The sequence below is a fragment of the Lonchura striata genome, chromosome 1 (genome assembly GCF_046129695.1).
Source record: "Lonchura striata isolate bLonStr1 chromosome 1, bLonStr1.mat, whole genome shotgun sequence".
Lineage (NCBI taxonomy): Eukaryota > Metazoa > Chordata > Aves > Passeriformes > Estrildidae > Lonchura > Lonchura striata.
This window is the reverse complement of record NC_134603.1, coordinates 123,385,912-123,408,573: the sequence shown is the minus strand read 5'-3', so window position 1 is coordinate 123,408,573 and position 22,662 is coordinate 123,385,912. Positions and strand designations below refer to the sequence as shown.

General features: G+C 45.7%; 1 protein-coding gene across 1 annotated transcript; it reads right to left on the bottom strand.

Moving 5' to 3' along the window:
- Window positions 1-6,381: 6,381 nt before the first annotated feature.
- HOXA11 (homeobox A11) lies at window positions 6,382-8,794 on the bottom strand. Its single transcript, XM_021538042.1, has 2 exons — window positions 8,131-8,794; window positions 6,382-6,614 (listed from the first exon to the last, which is right to left on the bottom strand). The coding sequence occupies exons 1-2, from the start codon at window positions 8,792-8,794 to the stop codon at window positions 6,382-6,384; spliced, it is 897 nt and encodes a 298-aa protein (XP_021393717.1).
- Between the last annotated feature and the right edge of the window lie 13,868 nt (window positions 8,795-22,662).

The window sequence follows — 22,662 nt, the reverse complement described above, 5'->3', positions numbered from 1 at the left end:
ATCAAAGCCGGCGAGAAGGTGTTTTCGTGAAGAATCTAAATTCATGGCGTACATAGACAATACAATCAAAATAAAATTTTATTGATCTAAGAAAAATATAATAGATGTATTAATAGCGTCGTTAAGTAGTTTTATTGGTTGAACTAAAATTAAAAACAAAAAGGGAATAAATAAAAAACGACAGCTCAGCCTAAGCAAACTCTGACTGGAAATCTCAAAACGTATCGTGTTAAACCGTGATTTATCTTTTTATTATTGGCCCGTATAACCCAAAAGATCAGCGCTGTTAATCCAGAGACGCATTTTGCGAGCTAATTAAAATATGCTTTTATTTGTAGACGCGGGCAAGCTGCAATTTGTGAAAACGTAAACGGCCTTGCAGTCTGTGCAGGAGTGCATGCGCCGCCTATCTGAGAATAAAGCCGTGGACTACATTTTATACAGCTCCAAAAATTAATGCGATCAGACTATAGTTATTTAATATTGGAACTGTCAGCTCCCTGAAACGTGTGTGTGTGCCAGATTCCTCTTTTTTTATTCTTTTTATTTTTTTTTCATTTTTCCCCCACCCTGGATTTGCTCCAAAGAAGGCGGATTTCAGACAGGAGGTTTAGGAACAGCGTCTGTGCCAAGTTAGGTGACAAATGACGGCCCCACTAATTTTATCTTTACTAGAAATTCTTTCACGCTGGTGGTGGTGCTGGGGAGGTTGGCTTGTTTTGGCGGATTATCTTGTTAAAAATTAGGCGGCGATTTAATTTTATTCCAGCCATCCGGAGGCTTGCTCGCCTAACTATGTTTTCTATTATACATGTATCGTTTTACTTATTTGGATTAGGAACATATTTTGCAAGTAATTCTGACGAGTTTCAAATGCTAGTGTGCGGCAGGACAAAATACACCCAAACCAATTCATTAGGGCTTTATTTCCTCGCCATTTTCCGGCACTGACGACAACAACGGGGCTTTCTATTGTCCAGAGAGCCCCAAACACCATGCAGAAGCAACAACGGTATCGGGTTATATATGTGTGGGGAAAATACTGCATGCCCAAGTCTGTCTTTTAAGTGTACCCCTTCTATTGCGAGAGATGCGCCGCACAGCTCTATTAAGCATTTGAAACTGTAGCCCTTCTCCCTTTTTGTAGCTGTCTTGCCTTTAAAGAGGGTCTGAATGCATATACAATTTTTTTTTTTTTTTTTTTTTTTTTTTTTTGTGGTATAGCTTGGCTGTCAGACACACACGTTGGCCAGAAGTTTCGATTTCAGAGCATTTAATGAAAAGATTGTGACCCAAAAAAAAAAAAAAAAATAGACAACAAAACCCAATGAGCTTATGAAAAAGCCTCCCAGGGATTTGGATGTGGTATGTGAGCTGAAGCTGAGTACACGATTAATTAAACACAGTGTAGACACTGAGCTGGCTTCCTCTCTTCCCTCCAAAACATGCAAACCCAAATAATGCGAAATAATAAACAGTTATTGTAAGAAACAAGCTTGTTTTTTTTAAATATTATCCTATGACCGCGGCCGTCAGTAAACAATTCGTAACCAGAGGGCGCTTTAACTGCTGCTGGGGTCCCTTTGATTTATTCAGCCAAGTATTGAATGGGACAGGGAAACAACAAGGGGAAAAATAAATATTTGATCAAATATGCGGAGTTTAACTTGACTGATGTAAAATGAAATGTTGCAAAGGGACCCTCAAATCTCCCTGATTCTCACGTGGCTTCTTGCATCCTGGTATTGCTGAGGGGAAGTCAAAAGGGATCAGCATCCCCGAGCTTTTAATGGAGCATCTTTGATGAAATCGATAGGTTCCAATAATCATCTGAAACTGCTCTCTGTCGACTGAGCATGTGCTTTTAACAACACTTGCAACAGTTCCCTGGAAGCACCATTTAAAAAATACTGCAGGCAACAGGCATTATATACATAGAAAATAAAGGATAAAATAATATTTTTCATTTTTTCGGACAGATACTTTAAACTCTGCCCTAAGAAACACGTATTAAAATATGTAGCCAAACCAGTATCTTCTCCATTCAATACCACCTTCCCGCCCACCCTTCTCAAATGGAGACATAAGAAAAACATGTGAAAATTTTATGGGCATGAAAAGTAACCTGGAGTTAGGGGTACTGGTAGAGAGGATAGAGTTTCAAAGCTACAATCCAGAGCAGCCCTGAGCACATGAGAATGAGTGACTATTGTTTGTTTACAGCACATGTGCTGATTAAGAAAGAAAGAAAGAAAGAAAGAAAGAAAGAAAGAAAGAAAGAGAAAATCTAAATCTGGTCTCGCACGAACATTGACTTAATATGCAATCACATGAACAGTTTTTAGCATAAGCATGTCAAAAGTTGTTTACCACAATCTGTGTCCAGCTGCAAGGAAGCAGACTACCCTTTAAAGTTACCAAACGACCCTAACTAAACTATAGTTCAAGACTAATAAGATCGTCAGAATTGTCTGTCATTTGCAGACTGTGTTGCCATAGATCTATTTGATTGAAGACACCTACTGTTCCACACATAAATGTCAAGTTTCATAATATTTCCAATGCTACACTTTTTTCTTTTTTTTTTCCTTTTTTTTTCTTTTTTTTCTTTTTTTTTAATAAATGGAAGAAAGCTACAAGTTACCCTGAAGAAATATTTCCAGATAACGTGCATTTTCCACGCGTCTGGCCAAAACGAAGAAAAAAATAAAAGGTTAGCTGCAACTTAGAAAGTCGCTTCTATATTATTTCACATCCTAATCACCAACGTTTTTAATCCCTTCCCCTCCCTACAGTTATTTTCCGCGGTGTTAAGCGGGCAGGGCAGGGCCACCCCACATCGCAGGGTACCATTGCGGTCACCGCACACTCCTCGCCGTTCTCCATGCCGGATAGATGTATAAAACACTTACCTTCGCGCATTTTCTAACCCAAAGCCCAGAGGCTTTAACTCCACCGAGAAGCCCCAGCGTCTCCCCCCTCCCCCGGCATCCCGAGCGGCTTTTTGTACAGCGGAGCCCGGTAAGTGCAATAATTACCCGTGTGGCTCCAGGGATGCAAAGTGAACAAAGGCCAAGATTTTCCTTTTTTTTTTTTTTTTTTTTTTTCCCTTCCCTTTGCAGGGCTGTTCCCCTTGCCCCGGGCGGCTTTGACATTGATCTGAAGATCGCCATCTTGTGGCAAAGCAGCCCCTAAACCGCGGCCGCCGTCCGTCCGTCCGTCCGTCCGTCCGCCCGCCCGCCGGGGCCCCGCGGCAGGACGGCGGGCGGCCGGGGGGACGGACAGACGGCGGCGGAGAGCAATGGTCGCTCACCTCCCGGTGTAAAAACCTTTGGACGAACCTACGCTGCCTTTATAGTGATGCATTTGGTACAGGCGAGCGGACAAGTCACGGACAGTTTTTATGGCTGCAATGTCACAGCAACACAGAGGATGCGATTTTATTGGGCTAGGAAATCCAAACCTCGACCACAGAAACTCCATGTTTTTACTGTCTTTGGGATTGGCTCTGAATACCAGTTAATTTTTAACCAGGAAAGGAAGCTTGCAGGTTTAACTTTCATTGTCATTCAGCTCTCCATCCATCCCTCTATTCCTCTCTCACCGTCTGTCCATCCATCTGTCTGTCTCCTTTTAACTGGCATTTCCCCTTGCATACTAGACAAACAAACAAACAAAGTCTCCTCTTTCCCCCCTCACTTTTCAACATTCCCTTTAGGTAAACGTTGTCTGGCTGGGTGGCAGTGGTCAACAAAGGCCCGAAGTCAGTAAGTCCTTCACCTCAAGGTTATGGGTGATGTCCAAGCAATACAGAAGTTCAAAGCCAGTAAACAATGCAAAACCAGAATCCACTTTCTTCCTCTGATTAGGATTAGGGTCAACATTAAAGATTCAAATATTCTCCTCAAAACACATCCCTATCTCAGCTATTGTTTGGTGTTTGGGGTTTTCTCCCCCCTGCCCTCTCCAACTTTCTCTCTCCAGCCCTCCTCCCCCCACGGTTACCCGCCTCAGTCCACCCCCTCCCTGCCTTGGAGATCAAGGACAATTTCAAACAGTCCATTTCCACCACATTGCCATGTGGATTCTTTTCCCCAAAGACAACAATTTTCTTAGGGCTCTCAAATTCTGACCACATCCATCAGCTGGCTTGAAACTTCCCTTTGGTGCCAGCTTATAAAATGTGTCCCAAACGCTACTGACAAACATTTATCCTGGACACATGAGGCGGCGAGCAAACAGCAATGGCACATCCAACCCTCGAGCATAGGACCTTGCCCCGCCGGTGCTGGCAGGAGAAGGAGAAGGCCTAACATGTATTGAGCTATGAACACGCTTAATTTTCCTTTTCCTGTGACCCGCTGAAAGTATGCTCAAACAAGCCTAGGTTCACTTGTTAACTCCAGAGCAGAAGATTTAACGATGAAGTTCACAAAAGAAGAGTAATTCGCCCCAAATGACCGAAGATGGTCATGAGGAATTTCGGGTCCCAGAGTTATATTGGATAAAAGAACATGCAGTAACATAACACCAGAGTAAAAATATAAAGTTTCCATTTTTTTTTTATTTTTCCTTGTGCGCTGTTCCACTGTATACATGCAACCAAATACTTGCGCATATTAAAAGAAAACTGTATATACATATAGATGATACATATTGAAAACAGTGACGTCATATAAAGATATTGCATGTTGTGAATTGTGACAAAGAAATTACATCCATTTGATAAAATTTATTAATCAAAAACATTCCTATCACCACTCTGTTGCACATGTAAAGAAATCCCACACCCTTTAGCCCCAAAGGAACAATAAAAAAAACCCCAAAAAACCCATCAACCAGAAAAAAAACAACCAGGGAAAAAAAAGGGCATTAGAACAAAATAGGTTATGGGTTCTTTTTTTTTATTATTTACAAGTCTTGTAAAACACCGTTCCTGTATGAAATATACATTCAGATATCCTCGACAGCAAATTACTTCAACGATAGAACACGGTATCCTTTGTAAACTGATATAGAATTTTAAATATTTTCCTTTGTTTTTCTCTTTTTTTTTTTTTTTTACTGTATTTTTTTCACACTTTGGTTCCTGCAGGGAAATATATATATTTATAGATATTTAAAATAAGTTCAAACAACTCTCCATTCTTTGCATACGTCGACTGGGCGACAAAGTAGAGTTCGTGACATTTAAAGTAGACAACAACAAAATTACCATATTTACATTGTTTGGCTTCTGTTTAAACTCCTCACTAGTCACCTTTAAACGAACATGCAATAGAGTTATTTTAATCCTCCAATGTTAGTGCATTGCACAACTCCAAGTTTCAATTAAGTGTTGTGTGGTATTTGCTAAACTGTCGTTCTCCACAGGTATTTCCTGAAGAAAGTTTGTGAGCCAGAAGCCCCAGAAGGTTAGTTTCCTTTAAGGAGTTGTTTCTTTTAAAATGCTGAAATTCACACTTTTTTGCCGATTTATATTTAGTATTTGTATATGATTTGTCTCCAAAAAGATGGCAACGCATAGTCTGTTGTCACAAATAAAGCAAGAGCTAATTAAACTTTTCTAATTTTATTTTTAGTGATTGTTTCTTTACGACATATGGCGAATTTATACCTGATTTTTAAAAGTAAATAATTAATTTTTTTCATTTCGGTCTTTTTTTCCCTTGCCCCCATCCCTCCCCACACCCCCAAAGGAAACACTACTATAACCATCACTACATCCATATTACAACTACTGGTGGTTGGCCCCAGGAAGGTGTGGACATGAGATTCCCCCCCCCTTTCTTTACTTCTGTGTGTGTGTGTGTGTGTGTGTGTCTGTGTGTGTGTGTCCGTTCTTCAATTCTTATTTCAAACCCATGAGCAATGGAACACTGCCTCTAACCCAGATATTTTCCTAAGGAAGAACAAAAGATTATTTCTCAGAGTTTATATTCTGCAGTGGTCCTGCTTGGGTGAGCCCGACCTAGCAATCTCCCGACAGCTGTTCCAGAGCAGCACAGGGGCAAGAAAGGGCCGAGGATGGGCAAGTCCGGGGATGGAGAAGGACCGTCCCCACCCGTGCCTGCCGAAAGCGGTGGCAGGGTGAGCCGCAGTGCCTGGAAAGGTAAGAGGTATGGATTTTGCACTCAGAGGTGACGTGCACGTTTAGAAATGGATCCCATGTGTGTCAAAATCAAATTGATTCCAGTTGATATGGAAATATATATATATAAAATCATCGTCGCAGTTCCAGAGTAGGTTTACATGTGTGTAAAACCTTAGATTCTTCTAGTCCCGTCAGATACACACCTCCTTCCTCCACGTAACCCCGTGGCTTGACCTTGTCAAGGGCGAAATCTGAATTTAATCTCGTCTTGAAAAACGCTATGAGTTTTAAAGTAGTGGATTAGCTGAGTAATATTGTAATCGGTCCCTGTTAATTTTTTTTTCTTTCATTCTTCTGTTCTGAAACCATATTTTGACTTGACGGTCGGTCAGATTGAGCATTCGGGAGAGCTGGAGGCGTTTCTCTTTGTTTATGTAGACACTGAAGAAGAATTCCCTTTCTAACTCTCTAATCTGGTATTTGGTGTATGGGCATCTCTTTTTACGCGTACGTTGTCCACCTGTGGAGCGAAAAAAGGCAGAAATATTTGAGACCCGTCTGTCGCCGGCGGCGGGGGCTGAGAAGGGACGGGGGTACTCTCAGGGAAAGCACGTTAACGTGGAAAAGACGCGTTCTGCCCGCTCCGGGGTCGAAGTTGGTGGGTCCGGGGCTTGGCGCCAGCCCTCCGCCTTGGCGGGTGAGCGCAGCCGGGCCCGGGACCCGCCGGCACACCCCGGCTCCCGCAGCGCCGCGGCCCCGGGCGGCGTGCAGGGCGAAACCCCCGCCGAGACGCGGGGATCCGGCCTCGTTTCCTCCGCGGGGAGGGCAGCTGGAGGAAAAGAGTGGTGGCGGGGGGTTCTTGCGGATTTCACGAGCCGGAGGAAAGCCTTTGTAGGCTGCTCCGCCGGGCGCCCCCACGCACGCCGAGCTGCCCAGGGAGCAGCCATCACCTGGCTGCCTGCAGCGGGCAGCGCTGCGGCGGCGGGGGGGCCCGCGCCCAGCCCTCCCCGAGCCCCAACCCGCGTGGATCTCGCCCTCGTTCCCTGGCCTCATCCCGTCTCTACGTTCCGAGCAGAGGAAAAACCCCTGAGCCCAAGGCTGAGGCGTCTCCTTCTCCCCCTAGCCGGCTATTTTCAAGCACGTTCTCCACCGCATCGAGGTATTCTCCTCTCGATTAGCCATTACGGTTTTAAAGTTCATTAAGCAGAATATAAAAGGTTTCAAGGTTCAGGAGCTCTTTACATTAAACGTAGCTGCTATCCCTTTAAAAACTTCCTTTTCTGGTACAGTTCATTGTCGAGGTATTTTTTCCCCCGGCCGTATACTAGCTTTGCCTTTTAAAAAGCCCACATAAAAAAATCAGACTTTGACAGATTGAATAACAATTGTAAGTAACAAACTGTTGGACAGAAGGCAACACGTAATTGCCACAGTGCCTTAGTAAAATGGCTTCCTTTAGACAAAAAGGCCAGCTTTAGGTTAATTTGCTTCTTTTAATATATTGCTACAGTTCAGGCGGCTACTTTATCTGTTAAACGCCATTCTAGCGCAATCGTTAAAACGGCGAAGGCTTTGAATTCAGCTCCTAACTAGACTTCTGGTGCAACACATGGCTTTTATAAAATCACTGGATTACATTGATATCAAAGGAGTCAGGATCTCCTTTTTTGCCGAATTTACAGGCACAGAACTTACATTATTATATTTTCAAGAGCTGACCACGGAACTGGTTTTTTTTATTATCTTTCTTAAAAAAAAAAAAAAAAAAAAAAAAAAAGCTGAAAATTTTTTTTAAAAGGAGAAGAAAAAGGAAAAAAAAAAATTAGGTATCCATTGCCCGGTGGGTATTTCACGGCCAATTTCAGCACTAAACACGTGATCTCGCCTTTTATAACAAAGTTTTGTTGGGGGAAATCTAAAGGCCCTTCATAAACCTTATATGCTTATAAAACAGCATATAAAAATTTAACAGCGGCGGTGCGCTAGATTTCAAGCTGCCTTTCCTAAAAGCGCTCCGGCGCTGCCTTTATACGTACTGGAACTGCCGGATTTCTCCTCATTGTTGCCGGAAGATGACTCGGGGCTGCTGCTGCTCTCCGGCCGCCTCCTCCTCTCCTTCTCCGCCGCCGTCGCCGCCGCCCTGCCGCAGCCGCCCTCCGAACTTGAAGTTGCCGCCGCCGCCGCCCCGGCGGCCGCGGGCGCCTTCTCGCCACTCTTGTCTACCGGGTAGTCCGCCGAGGCCAGGTTTTCCGCCGTGCCATAAGCCGTCTCGAAAAATTGGTCGAAAGCCTGAGGCAGGACCCCGTTCCTGCCCACCGTGCTATAGAAATTGGAGGAGACGTTGGTGCTGGGGTGGTAGACGTTAGCTGTGTTTTTGCCGAACATCTCGCCCATGCTAGCAGTGTTGGTGGCAGGCAGGCAGTCTCTGTGCATAATCTCCTCTGCGGAGTAGCAGTGGGGCAGATTGTTCCTGGGGTGCCATTTACTGGAGGGATCAATGGCATATTCCCTGAAGGTAACTTCTCTCACAGGTTGGACCTGGGGTAGGTTGGAGGAGTACGAGTATGTCATAGGGCGAGAAGAAGGGGTTTGGGGCAAAAAAGAAGGGAGGCTGGAAAAATCAGGACCCGAGACGTAGTAAGTACAACTTGGCAAATACATGTTAGAGGAACAAGGAACACGCTCATCAAAATCCATCATTAGGGCTACCTCGGCTTCTCCGCATTAGCTGAGCTTAACATGATTCTGTAACGCAGCTGCCCCTTTGAAGCGGCTCCGTGAAGTAAGGGATGGGGAGACGTAGGCTGACGTGGAGAGCTCTCCCGGCGGCGCGGGGAGGTGCGGTCACGTGGCCGCCGTTGACATTGACGAGCGGCGGGCCCGGGCCCCGCTCCCTTTGTGGCCGTCGCGGGGGAAGCAGCAGCTCCGCCGGCAGCGCCCGGGGCGAGCCCCGCGCAGGTCGGCCGGGGGGAGCCCGGGGGCCGCCCTGACACTGCCCCAGACTTAGCCGCCCGGTCCCTGCCACCCTCTGGCTCTGGAGCAGAGAGGCTTATCAGTCCCCCCCCAGGGTTAGGTGAGACCTTTCTGTTTGTTTGTGGGCTTGCTGGGGCGTTCGGCGGCTCGCTGGCAGGCTCCGAGAAGGAGGGCACCGTAGAGACGCACGCACGCTTTCTTGTGGAAAGCTGCTTCCGAGGAGGAAAACGCTCCTGAAGAAAACGTCTTTTTTTTTTTTTTTTTTTTTTTTTTTTTTTTTTTTTTTTTTTTTTTGTGGGGGTAATCGGTTTGAGCTTTCTCTCCTCCCCCCTAGAAAAAGAAAAAAAGCCCTCACTCTTCAGAGTTTTTCTGGAAACCTTACTAGGAAGAATGTGCCAGGGTCAAGTCTTTACTGATTTTCATGGTGAATAGATTACATGCTTGCATTCATGTTCACTTCCGAAGCGCTTAGTGTCTTCCTTCCCTTACTTACATATTAACCTCAAATACCCCGCGAGGCTTCAGCCAAGCTTTACTGGAGGCAATTAACAATGTCGGGTCCCCAGGATGCAGGTTTCCCCTCCTCACCCCCTCCAAATCATCCCTTGCCTCAGTCGCAACTCCAGCAAGCCAGCAAGCCCTCGAAAGTGCAGACCACGGAGCTAAAGACTGTTCGCTGATCTGTCTGCCTCAACTCTGCAGCTAAATGCTTGGAAAACCAGTGGATATTGGGCTATCCCAGCTTGACAAATACTCCGAGTTTAATTGCCAGAAGCCTAGTTAAAATTATTTGACATACTGTTAACCCGTAGGAACAAACTCGCCGTGCCGAGATACTTTCCTTTTAGCTTTGTGTCGTCGCTGAAGGCTGACACCCAGGGAGACCTATTTTAAAAACCTGGTTAAACTTTTACTATTGTTGCATGAAAGGGACGATATAGAAAGCGGATTGTACAGGGCAGAGACTAAAAAGTACTTTTCTGCCAATAAAAATGCACACCCCTCCGAATGAGCAAAGCCAAAGAAAACACAGAAATACGCCAAAGAATACAGCACCTTTTGAGGCACGGACATCCCTAAGCTCTCGGAAAAAGTTTTTTTTTTTTTGGTCTTTTGATGCTCGATTTCAGAAAAGAAATATTTGAGTTCCGGCTGGATTTTATCAAAATAGAAAAACAGGGTGGCAAAAGGCTATTGTGAAGTCGGTACTCATAGGAAATCAGACGTAGTTCAAGATCCATGCTCCCGTGGACCTGGGAGGCTAGTGGAAGGGAAACGAAAATGTTAGGGAAATAATATTTGGATTTTCCTCCCCTCTTCCTCTGCAGTGCTGTGGAAGTATTTATATATCCGGAGAAAGTTCTCTAGTAAATTCTGGAGATCCTCGGTATTTAAATGTCAACATCGATTTGTTTATTTATTGCTTAGCTTATCGTAACCGACTCAATAACAAATCTAATAATGTTATGTAGAGAGAAAATATTCTCATTATGTATTTCCCCTACATTATAGTTAACTATTGCGTTTGAATTCAAGCTGTAAATTCAAGATTATCAAGTAATTACTTCGTAGTGGAGTAAACTAATTTATTAGCATTAATGTTTATATGCCTTTTTCTTATTTTACAAGGGTTACCGTTCACAAATCAAATGCTCTGGACGTATCCCTGTAATGAACCCTTTATTTTGGTTTGCTGCAAGAACTTCTTATGCTTACTGCACGTCTGTGAGCTGAACTTGAAATTAATGAATTAATCTTCCAGTTTGACATATTTGCTAGAAAGTGGATGGAAAGAGATTGCATGTAGTCAAAACCGCTAGCAGAAGACTGCAATGTCGTTTAGGGATTGTAAAAAGGTTTGGGGGCTTTCCCTCTCACTCCCTCTTAATTTTTTTTTTAACTTGAGGTGGGGAGGGGTGTGCCAGAGCTCTGGTTGGCTTTTTCCTTAACGCTGTAATTTTGCTTGCATTTACTTTCCCCCTGTTTTTTTTTTTTTTTTTTTTTTTTTTTTTTTTTTTTTTGCGGGGAGTGGTCGTGATGGGGTGGTGGGTGGAGTGGACCGGGGGGTCGGAAACCCTCTTGTGGTGTCCGAACATTGGTTATTTTCCCTGTTTACCCCCACCGTTCAATTCCGTCGATGAAAACCTCACCCCACACCCTGCATACGCGCAGACACTCCTCCCTTCGAACAAAAAGGAATGTATAAGGATTTCAGTGACTTTGAGATAACAAAGGCGCCACCATTGCCGAGCCTCGCCCCGCCTCTGTGTGATGGCAAACAAATTCTTGCACTTGTATTAGGGCTTTTAAGGCTATAATTGAACACGGCGCGTCTAGGGGAACCGAAAACAGTTCTAGACTGACCTGCGGTTTTATAGCACTTTGGCAGTCAACTTCAGCTTGTGTCAGAGCAGACATGACAGAGCTGCCCAACACTTAATCGCGGGACGCCACCTCCTCGGACTCACTGCAGCTGCCCTCTTGCATTTCAATAAATTTCAAACCTTGGGGCTAGAAATGGGGAGCAGAGCTGGCACAGGTTTGTATGGGGCTCTTTGCCGCTCTTCTCTGCAGCGAGGGCTGCGGCGCCGTGCGAGGCTTCGCCGTGCCAGAGGTCGGGGCTGCCTCTGGGAAACAAAGGGAAATTAAGGCAAGAAGGGCGAGAAGGCAACTGGAAATAGGAGTCTGTGTGCGTGGGTGTGCGTGTGTCTGGGCATTATATGTGCTTGCACAGCATGCACACGTGCAGCCCCGATGCCTGCTTTGGAATCGCTCGAGCTCTCTCTCCCACCTCTCCTAAGCAAGCAGCCCATTTCTCTTCAAGCGGGTTTGTAACGCAGGGGGACCCCAAAATGCCTCCGGGTGCCGCCTGCACAACAAGCGGGAAGGGTGACGGGGAAAACCGAGGGGAGCACAGCTCGTCTGGGAGCGAGTAGACACCCAAGGCACAGGCTGTTCTCGGCTTTATTTGCTGTTAAGTGAAAAAAGAGATAATGTACGCTTAAAGTCCCGGAATGTGTGGGTAATTGCAGGGAGCCTGCTGTTAAGTTGCTGTGTTCAGCACAATTATCAATGTTGATTATTTGGTCTAATGTTGAATTGCTCTTTTAATACAGTAATTGGGACTTCCGCGTTGAGGAAGGGGGAAAACCGAGCCTTCCCCTCGCTAACCTCACTGAGAACAACATAAACAAAGGCAGGCATTTCGTTTGGAGAAGCAAAATGCATTCGTTACGCCTTTCCATGTATTTCGACCGGATTAGAGAGGGTAAAACCGCTCTGAATTTGGAACCTCTGCTGCAGGACGGTTCTGCAAAGGAGAAGCGTGGCCAAGAGGTGGGGAGACTGTTACCCATAGCTAAGCTAAACAAAGGGAGGAGAAAAAAGCTACATCTCTTCTTTGGAGGAATATAAACAGAACTAGGACGCCTCGATAGTCTAGTTTTTACATACACAGATGGTGTGCAAAGGGAACTGTTTAACTCACTACTGCTTCTCCAAAAGGTCAAGTTCTATTGTATCTAAATTGTTGTCGTTTTGTACCGGGCTTTGCTTGGAAAATATTTGAAGCCGACCATTTACCTTGCCAGTAGGGTGGGTACCTCTAATTAACAGGAGGAACGTGTGCTAGAAGGAATTTGCGCCAAGAGGAGCTAATTAAAATATTACAGGATCGCTGGCTTCAATCTCTGCTGTTCTCTCGCACAGGGAGGGTGAGGGGTATTATGACTCGAGCAGGAGAAAATATCGAAGGAGTTAGGACAGTGTTTTGTAAAGCTGAGGGTTGATTACAGTCTACAAAGTCTTATTAGGAAAGTATAGCATTAGGGAATTTGAAATGTTGCTGCCAACAAAAAAAAAAAAAATGCTTACCGTCTTTCCACCTTTACCAATGCAAATAGGGGCACAAGGCGATAATTCGTCGCAAAATTTGCCAGGAATGCAGCTTCAGAAAAACCCGCTGATTATTTGTATTTTAAATATCTCGGGCTTAGAAGTTCTTAAAAGGCATTTATTTTCTGTTTGCGGTTTTGTCTGCTATGGAAAGAAGCTATACGTATACTTTCTTTCCCCCCTAACTAAATATGTCTCCGTAAGATCGCAATAGAATGAAATCCTTCAATAGCTAGGTAAATAATTTAAATAATATGTGAATTCTTGTATGTATTTGTATATGTGTATATATTTATGAGATGGAAGCCCCGTACTGTGACATAGCTATTTATTTTCCAAAATGTGAGGCGGCGTGGTTGTGATTTTGCCAGAAAACTGTAGAATATGTGCAAAGAGAACAAGCAGATGTAAACAGGATTCAATATATATATATATTTTACCACATTACATTTCAGAGGCTTGAACACCTCAAAAGGCTGTAGTCTTCTGGGCTAGAATATTTCAGATTAATTTTTAACATAAAATAGCAAAAGCCTTTCCTTTTCTCCGTCACCCCCTGCATCTTTTTAAGTTGCTGAAATGAAGAGGGCGATTGTTTTGGGTTTTTTTTTTCCCAACCAAGCCTCCCGTCTAGTTTTAATTTTAGGATTAAACGACTACGGACCTACACAGATATACTCCTTGTTGGCGAACAATCATGATGTTTCCCATCCCTTTGAGCTGATGAGCATCTGAGGTCTCTCTGATGACTGCAAGTAGCTGAAATATTGCGTTTTTTGTTTTTTTTTTTTTTTTTAGGAGAGGAAGCTATTTCTAGATAGAAAACTATGTATTTCGGCAGCTATTATCTTGCTCACCAGCAGACAAATGATTTGCTGTTCGGACAGTCTCCTGGAGCCTTCCCAATGCGCGGGGAGTCTCTCACAATATCGTGTCTCCTCACCCCTCGGTTGCCCAGCCCAGAGCTCCAGAGTCCCGGGGCTCTGAACACCTCTAAAATGTTTACATTTACTGCTCGGAGCCTAGTCCTGAAAACCACTGCTGTCGGGCTTGGCAATAAGACGGACGCAAGGAGAGGTTTTCTCAGACCAACTAGTATATCAGAAATTAATTGACTGACGATGATTCTATCAATGTCTCTTTTTCTCCACTCTCGGAGCACAAGAAAACATACATGCAGTCACTTATTTTTTCCCCACCTCTATCCAGATACAGGTGCAAGAGACTTACAGCAAACTTAGTCGCCGGAGAGGGGTGTCTAGAGCCAGCGGCGGGCTCTAAACTGGTGCGAAAGCAAATTTCCTTGGTTATAATGCGCCGGTACAGAAGAGCAAACACTTTCCTCCCACTCCCACCCAGACCCACAAAGCGCCGTGTTGTTAGCACCGTTTGTAGTAAGCAGGTACCAGTCCCCTTTCGTGTCAATGCATTTTATGAAGAATTCAACAAAGCGGTTTAGGGGAAACATCCCAAGTGATCCCTTGAAAGTGAGGTGCTAGTAGTCGACAGTTATCCCTGCGGACGGCCATATCCCAGGCGATGTTCCCATGCAAAGTTAACCCTCAACCGAGAGTCTGCTTTACTCTACGCATTAAAAAAAAAAAAAAAAAAAAAAAAGTCCGCCAAAACATTCCCGTGTCGACTTACATTTAAAAGTATTGCTAGAATCGATGCCTTGAACTTGACCTTAGATTTGTTAATCCAGGAAATGTATTCTCTGAGAGGAAAAAATAATCCTATCGCGTTGCTTCTGGAAAACGAGCATTTTCTGCCTACCAATTCAGGATATAAACAACGCACAAGAGTTATGGGATATATAATGTGTCCCCTAGATTAAATTCAGGAAGCTACAGAAAATGAAATGCCTCAACGCCGAGACCAGCCTGTCGTAGCTAGACTGTTTCTGAGATGCCGAGATCCACACTATGCTACAGAAATTCACGTCAAGGTAATTGACTGGAATTCTAACCTAAATTGAATTTTATAGGATATAAGGTTCTCTCTAATGTACATTAAATTTTAACAATGATTTATAAAGGTATTTCAATTTTTTATTTAATTCTTTTGCCCAACTCGCCAAGAAACACATCAGATTTTACTGTACCACTGCTAACTTTATAGGAGAGCCTTATTCACATATCATGAAACCCATCGAACTAAAGACATTTCTTCATCAATGCTTGCTTTAGGGGGCGGGTACAGGAAGTCCTGCTATTCCAGGACTATCAGATCAACGACTTCAAAGCTCCAACTTGGTATTTTGATGGACTCTCAGAATTGTATTATAATTAAGGTATCTGTACTTGTGTAATATTTATTGGAGGCTATTTGTATAACACGAACTTAGAGTATGCGCTGCAATTTAGGATGAAATCATATGCCCATGTACAACTCAGCCAGCTCGTAAGGGTCGTTTATTGTCTCTTCTCTCATATGTAAGGCAAAGATACCCATAAAAACAGCTCTTCCTCTAAGCCTAATATGGCTGCTCTTGCCTATGCCCGGGTGGAAGCCCGCTCGCTGTCCCGCTTGTTTCCCTTTCCCGATTTTTCAACAAATGATGATACTAATATCAATCCTTTCAGAAATCAGGTCCCATAAGCATGACAGATGCACATTGCAGAGCCCGGGTGAATTTGGGCAAAACACCCAGAATTGGATCAGGCGAAGTGTGGGTATTAATTGTTCTTTCTCTTTCGCTTTTATTTTCCCATCAAGTGTTCATACAGCACAGTATTTAGAAATCCTCACATATTAAAGCGTAAACCAGTCACTATCTGGAGACGAAGTCCATACAAATTTGCTTTGTACCAAAACCCACTTTTTTTTTTTTTTTTTTTTTTTTTCCCTCCCCCTACCCGAAGGTATTTCCAAGCCAAGATGGAAATAAACCGCTTTTCCATTATCCTTCACCCAAGCCGACCATATAGGTCGTTTTATACGATCGGGAATAAATGAAAGCAATTTGCTTAGTGCGTTCAAATCAAGGCGATTACGATGAAATTCAGATTAATTAAAACTGACAGGTTACAATGCCCGGCTGGCATTTTTCTCTCTAGATACACACAAACAATGGCAAAAAGCAGACCGGTTAAACATCCTTCCCCATATTTCTTCCACACACAGCCGTCCACCCTCCTCCCGGCACTTGAATGATTAAAAAAATTTCAGAGGCATGTACGCGGGAATAAAACAACCGGGGATAAAAACCAGGAGACGCTTTTCCATGCAGTCTGACCCAGCTCTGCAGTACAACACGGCACTGCACAAAGCCAAACAACCAGCAGCTCTTTCTGCAAGTCTGCTCTCGTCCTGTGCTCTGACCCCAGCCTCTCCTGGTGCACTTTCCTGCCAAGAGACCTCTTTGCTTCCCACCTATGCTAGAGAGGAAAGCAGCATCCCTGGGGAAGGTGGAGCCGGCACCAAAGCTAGGAGAAACTGTCTTACTTTTCTCTACTGGCTCTTCGGCTCTATTAGCATCAACTCAGGCAGCCGCCTGCCCCCAGGTCCCCGCAGGAGAAGCGGCACTTCGGCCTCATACACCGTGGGAGAAACGGAGTGGGGCGGGTGGGTGGGCTGGGGGGGAGATCAGGGCCTGGGAAACTCTCCACAAAGGCCTCCCGAATGACTTTGCTCCAGTCATGCAGGGGGCTTTTTTTGCGAGGGGACCGGGTGGGTGTTTGCTGTTGGCTTGTTTGCTTAGTTCACCACCGAGCAGGGAGAGAGGAGAAACATTGAGCCGCCTCCAGGAAGAGCACGAAAATCTTACCCCAGCATCCAGAAGTCTCTCGCCTGTGCAAAAATATATCCCCACGGAGACTGACAGTTAGGATCCCGCGCTGGGCTGTAGATCTCCAGTTCAGTGAGGATGGATTGCATTTTTTTTTTTTTATTCCTTTCTCACAGATTAAATATACACGGTCCACCAAACATTCCTTCTTGATTTTTCAGTGTCTTGGGTTGCGGTTGATATGGGGGGTTATATATATTTTTTTGTTCTAGTTGTTGTTGGTTTGCCTTTAGATGGAGAGAAATCTAGCCACTGGGACACATCGTCCTTCCTGCCAGCTTCAGGCAAAATGCAGCGATATCACAGGCTAATGACGATTATTTCTATTATTATTACTACTACTCTTACAGCTATTTTTTCCCCTTCTCTCTCTCTCTTCCCCCCCACCCTCTCTCTCTCTCTCTCTCTTTCCCTCTCTCTTTCTCTCCTGGTCCCTTAGGATTTCCGATGGCGATTTGCACACAAGGTGGTTGCAGGAGGCTAAAGTGCTGTCTAATTCCATGAATTCCCATCGCACGAGTAGGAGAAAAAAAAAAAAAAAAAAAAAAGTCCCAGTGTTTTTGATCACGAGACACTCGGCCGTTCCTCCCCAGTACACCCCGGGTCACAGTACAGTAATGACCGTGGGTTGTGCGTTGTAGGACTTGACCTTTCCTACGTAGAAGAGGGCGCTTTACGCTAAGGGGAGGGAAGGGAGGGGGAGCGGCGGGAGGAAGAGAGATGCTCTCTTTGGGGATGTTTAATCACAGTTCAGATCTAGGAACGGGCAAAGCTTCTGCTTCGCAGTACGCCATGTTGAAGCTATTCACTGGAGGAAAAAAATTTCTTTTTGGGGGTGTGGGGGCGGGAAGAAGGCCGAAGGGAGGAGGGAGGAGGATAGACCTAATGAACATTAGCATTTCGTACCCTAGTTCATGAATCAACTGCATTCAAGGGGGAGGGGGCCCAGGGGGCAGGGAAAAGCTCACGGAGTGGCCAGAACACCCGCGGCCGGACCCCTACAGAGGCGGCCGGGGCACACGGGCCCGTCCCGGCACCCACCGCCCCAAATTCCCCTCGGCCCGCGCGGAAAAGCCACCCCCCGGTTCCCTCCTCCTCTTCTTTTTGGACCCCTTTAAGGGCCGAGAGTACGCAAGGACATCTCTTCAAATCCTCATGAAAGCGCATTGAAACGCATCTAAATGTTATGAATGGAGACAAACGGCCTTTTAGCGCCTGCCAATATTTTTTTTGTATTAAACGCTGTCTTGATTTTATTGCTAATGCTGCCCACGGAGAATGCTGAAATGTACCAGAAATTGATTTTATTTACGCCGTAGATATTTTTAATGTATAGGCTAGAGGCCGAGATTCTTGTCCGTTTTCTCAGACATATATATATATATATATATATATATATATATACACACATACACACTAATGTTTCATTTTCCTAATATTTCAATATTGAGGACAACATTCCGGGGTATTTAAACGAGAATCCTTATGAGCAAAAGGCAGCCGAAAAAAAAAAATAGATTTAGAGTTATTCTTTTTCGGAAATATGCTCCTGTCAAGGTTTATTTCCCATAGCAAACCACCTTTGCAACTGCCAAGTGCTCTAGGCGGAGATAGATTAAATACCAGATTATTTGCAGGGTGGGAAAAAGTGTAGCATTTGTTGTATCTGTCTGTCTGCGTCAAAGATATAAGGACATTTTCTGCCCATGGGAAAACTGAGGGACCCACGACGCCAAGAATCAGGTGATTATAAACTAACATTTCCAGAAAATGGGAATGAAAATGAATGTCTCTGAATCCAAGACTGAAAGTGAACTACGTGGAGATTGAAGTGAAACGGAACTTTTTTTTTTTCTTTAATTATATTGTGCGTTTTGCGCTAGGAATGAAATGGTGCTCTTATATTAGTGCTCCAATAAATACAATAAATATACAGTAATAGCAATAGCTTGCTCCCTCTGTCCCTTGCATCTCTCTCCACATCTGCTAAAATATTCTACCTAACATTCTTGATTCAAGGGAAGCTGAGAAAATAAAGACTGTACTATGTTTACATAAGTTTAGTTTTCCAATTTTGTGTTTCTTTCCTTCCAAATCCTTCTTCCGGCATATTTTCTTAACGTTTGGAAATAAAACTCCTTGCACACGTAACTCTGCATAGCAATCCAGGCACAGTAAGTTCCCTACCACCATTTTAAAACATTCTCTGTAACGCGGGGAATATAAATAGTAATCATCTTTGAATCGTGTGCAAGGACGGACGTCGTGAATTAATATATCGCGTTGCTTAATTATTTTCGTTGGTGATAATTTTCACTTGTAAAACGTATTAGGGATGTGTTTTAGGACTCTGGCGGCAGATTGGTGAGACGGGAATATGTAGTACAACAGCAATTTGTACTTGAAAATGTATGTGCCAACAGCTTTTGGACGGTAAATGAAGGTAATAAATAACATGAACACACACACACACCTACACGCCCGCTCTCCGCCACGCTCCGAGGCCGCAGCTACCCGGCAAAGGGACGGAGGCAGATGGAGGCATGGAGGCGCAGGGGGCTGCGTGGGTGCAGCCGTGGGTAGGCAGACACGGGGGACGACCGGAACGAGGGCAGGAGCGCACGCAAGGCCCGTGGAGAGTGAATCTCGTGCCTCGGAAAGCCGCAGGCACCAACCGTCTTGGTGCCCCGAGTCGCCGCACGGCCGCGGATGCTCCCCCAGCCACCTCCGCTCCCCTCAGCTCCCTCTTCTCGGTGCCCTGGAGAGCAAGGCACGGAGCTCCCTGTCTCTGCTCACCTGATGCAGCCACTCGCACCGTGGGATATCTCTCCAGAGGCGCCTCGAGCCGGGCCCGACGAGGAGGCAGCGGCTCGGCTCGAAGCGGCCGCCCCGCGGGACCGGGCGCGGAGCCTCTGCCGCGGCCGCCGCACGCCCCAGGCTTTGGGGAAGACACCCCGGCGGGGTTGGGGACGCTCTGTCGCTGGCCTGAGGTCCTGCTTCCCTGACTGGGACTCTCCACTGCGGGGCCGGGAAACATGACCTGCTCGTCCTGCTAAAGCCTACGAGAGCCTCGAGCCTCGATGCTGTCTTACATGGTAAAAGGGGTCGGATCCAAAATGTTACCTTACTCCTGCCAGCGATCGCGAGTCAAACGCTCCCCTTTTTACCCTGTGAAATATATACGCGGCTGAGCTATTTGAACAGTAGTGGGAATTTAAATTCGCTAATCCACAGTCAGTCTTGAAATGCTTAGCAAATTTGAACGGTAGGTAGTTCAGTGTGAAAACATAATCTTCAAACGCTAGCTCTGATTAAAAGTTGCTTTAAAAAGCAAAGCAAAACAAACAAAAAACCCAAAACAAAATTTAAAATAAAACACAAACAAAGAAAACCCCAAAAAACTGCAATTATACTAATGTCGGCCATGTTCTCATCGGGCTTCTTTCAAGGCGTCCCTGAATTGTATCTCTCTGGGGCGAGGTCTGAAAATAGAATATTCTGACTAAGGTAAGCAGAATTCAGTCCTCTTTATCACTCCCAACTCTGACCTGAAGTAAATATAATTTGCGGCGTTTCATGCAATAATTACACAGGCCGCGAAATTACACAGGTTAGGAAATATAACGAAATAAACAAAATTATTCACTCGGAGGAAGAGCAAGTGTAATTCGCTAGTGTTCTTCTTCAGGCAATTTCTTTCCTTCAGCAGAAAACGCGGCAAGTAGACGGTGGAAAGGCGGCTGTCCTCTGCCTGCAGTCGAGGCAGACAGCCCGTGGGCAGCAGGTACAGCCGGTGGGAGACAGGTCCCCGGCGCCAGTCCACAGCCCCAGACCTTCGAGCAGGGTAACAGGGCTTCCCGCAGCTAGAACAGCTCCAGCACGGAGTTTTCTGCCTGCTCCAACTCCGCTGAAAATCTCAGGCCGCGGGGCTACCGTGGAAGTCCTGGAGACTACCCACGCCCTTGGGCAGCCCGAGGCCCTGCCCGCCATGAGCGGGTGTGGTTGCGCCCGTGGATCTTTACCCGTGGTCCCTCGCACGGTGTCGCAGGCCACTGGAAGGCCGGGTGCTTGTCACAGAGGGCTGACACCCTGTCACCCCAAAGCACAACCAAACTGCGTGGTTTGGGAACCGCCTGCCAATAATGTGACACTCCTAGGCTATTTTCGCAGCAGGACGGGATTTCTCGCTCAGAAATTCCCTGACCGGCCTCAGAAGGGACGCATGCAAAATTCCCACGCTCCGTGGCCGCGGGTTTCCCGCGGCCTGAGAAACCACAGGGCTTCGTAGCCCGAGAAACCACAGAGGTTCACAGCCACTGCACGGCCGCACACGGTGGGAAGGCTAAAATCTCGAATGTAGGGCAAAGCCCCCGACACGAAAGCCTCCTGGAAAATAAATCCCACTCCTGCAGGTAGTTTTCATGTCAGTTATTGCACGAATGCATTACAGTCAGATCTGAGGGACGGAAATCGCTCTGCGCTGATCCCTGCAGAGGTAGGTCCTTTTGAATTTCAGAAATGTAAGGCTAGAAGCGCACAGCGAGCGCGGTATATGATACCCTCTAAATGTACCGTAAAGGTTCCCCAATAGCTCTAATTAGAGCTACAGACCACCTCAGGAGACGGGCGGCTAAAGAAAACTTCTCTTTGTGCCCGACCAAGTCGCCCTGAACTCACGATCCTGGCCGGCCTGCGGCTCCTCGCAAGGCACCAGGCATCCCTCAGCCGGGCGCAGGCTGAGCGCCGCGTCAGCCCCGCTCAGCGCCTCCGCTGCCCTGTCACGGCCAGAGGCAGAGAGAGCACGCGAAGCACAGCCTGCTCCGCGCCCTGCCGTGCGCGCCCCGAGGCGCTCTGTACGGAAGTTGCGCGTTCCGGGCGGCGGCGGCCGGGATGCTGCGCGGGCGCGGCCAGGTGCGGGCGCCACCCTGCGCTGGCCACGAGGTGGCGCCGTCGGCCCGCGGATGCTGCCGGCGCCAGGAGCTGTCAAAAGTCAAGGTCACAAATCGGCTTTTTTCCCCTCAAGGTCAAGGTTTCGGGCCTTCCCCGTCCTGTCATCGCCACGCAGCCCCCCCACCTCCCCGGCGAGGCCTCGGTAGGCTGGGCACCGCGCCCCCGTCCCGGGGCTCGGCCGCCGGCCTCCATTTCCCGGCGAGGGCTGCAGCGCTGTGCTGGTATCATCCTGGTCTTCCACCCCCACGTCCCCCAGCGCGGCTGCAAAACCACTGTAACATTACCGAAACATTTATAGTTTAGGAACGCTGGTTATCAGGCGTGCCTGCCCGCAGATAAACACCGCCAAGAAAAATAAAAATCCACCGTATGTACACAGATACATACTGAAAGACAACAGTACTACAATTATAAGACAGATACGTTATATTTTGCTATTAAATGTGTGTAGGAATGGAAAAAATAAAGAGCATTTCTTTCAGGTTTTATTACAGTGACTATTTTATTAACAGTATTAATACTACTATGCTTCTACACGTCATGGGTTTTCATTTTTTCAGTAGAAATATATAAAAAAAAAGGGTGCATAAGTACATTTTCACAGTGCGCTGATTTTTTTTTTTATTTACAAGATAGCTTCTTATAGTGAATAAAAACAAAATAATGTGCTGGTTGAAATAACTGATTGGATTAAAAGGTGCTGTAAAAAGAATCCCTAAACATTCTACGGCGGCCTCATAACAGACAATAAACAAGGAAAAACGACTAATTACTTATAGATCAAATAGAGATTACATAAATCAAAATACTTCTGGGAAAAAAAAGTATTTCAGTTCAAAGTTCTTGGGTATTTTTTCCCAGGCCATTTTTTTTTTCTACTGTAAAGAAATGCCAATATTCAAATATTAAAAATTTCCGGGGACTTAGAATATTAATTCTTGAAGATTATTTCAGGTTTAAA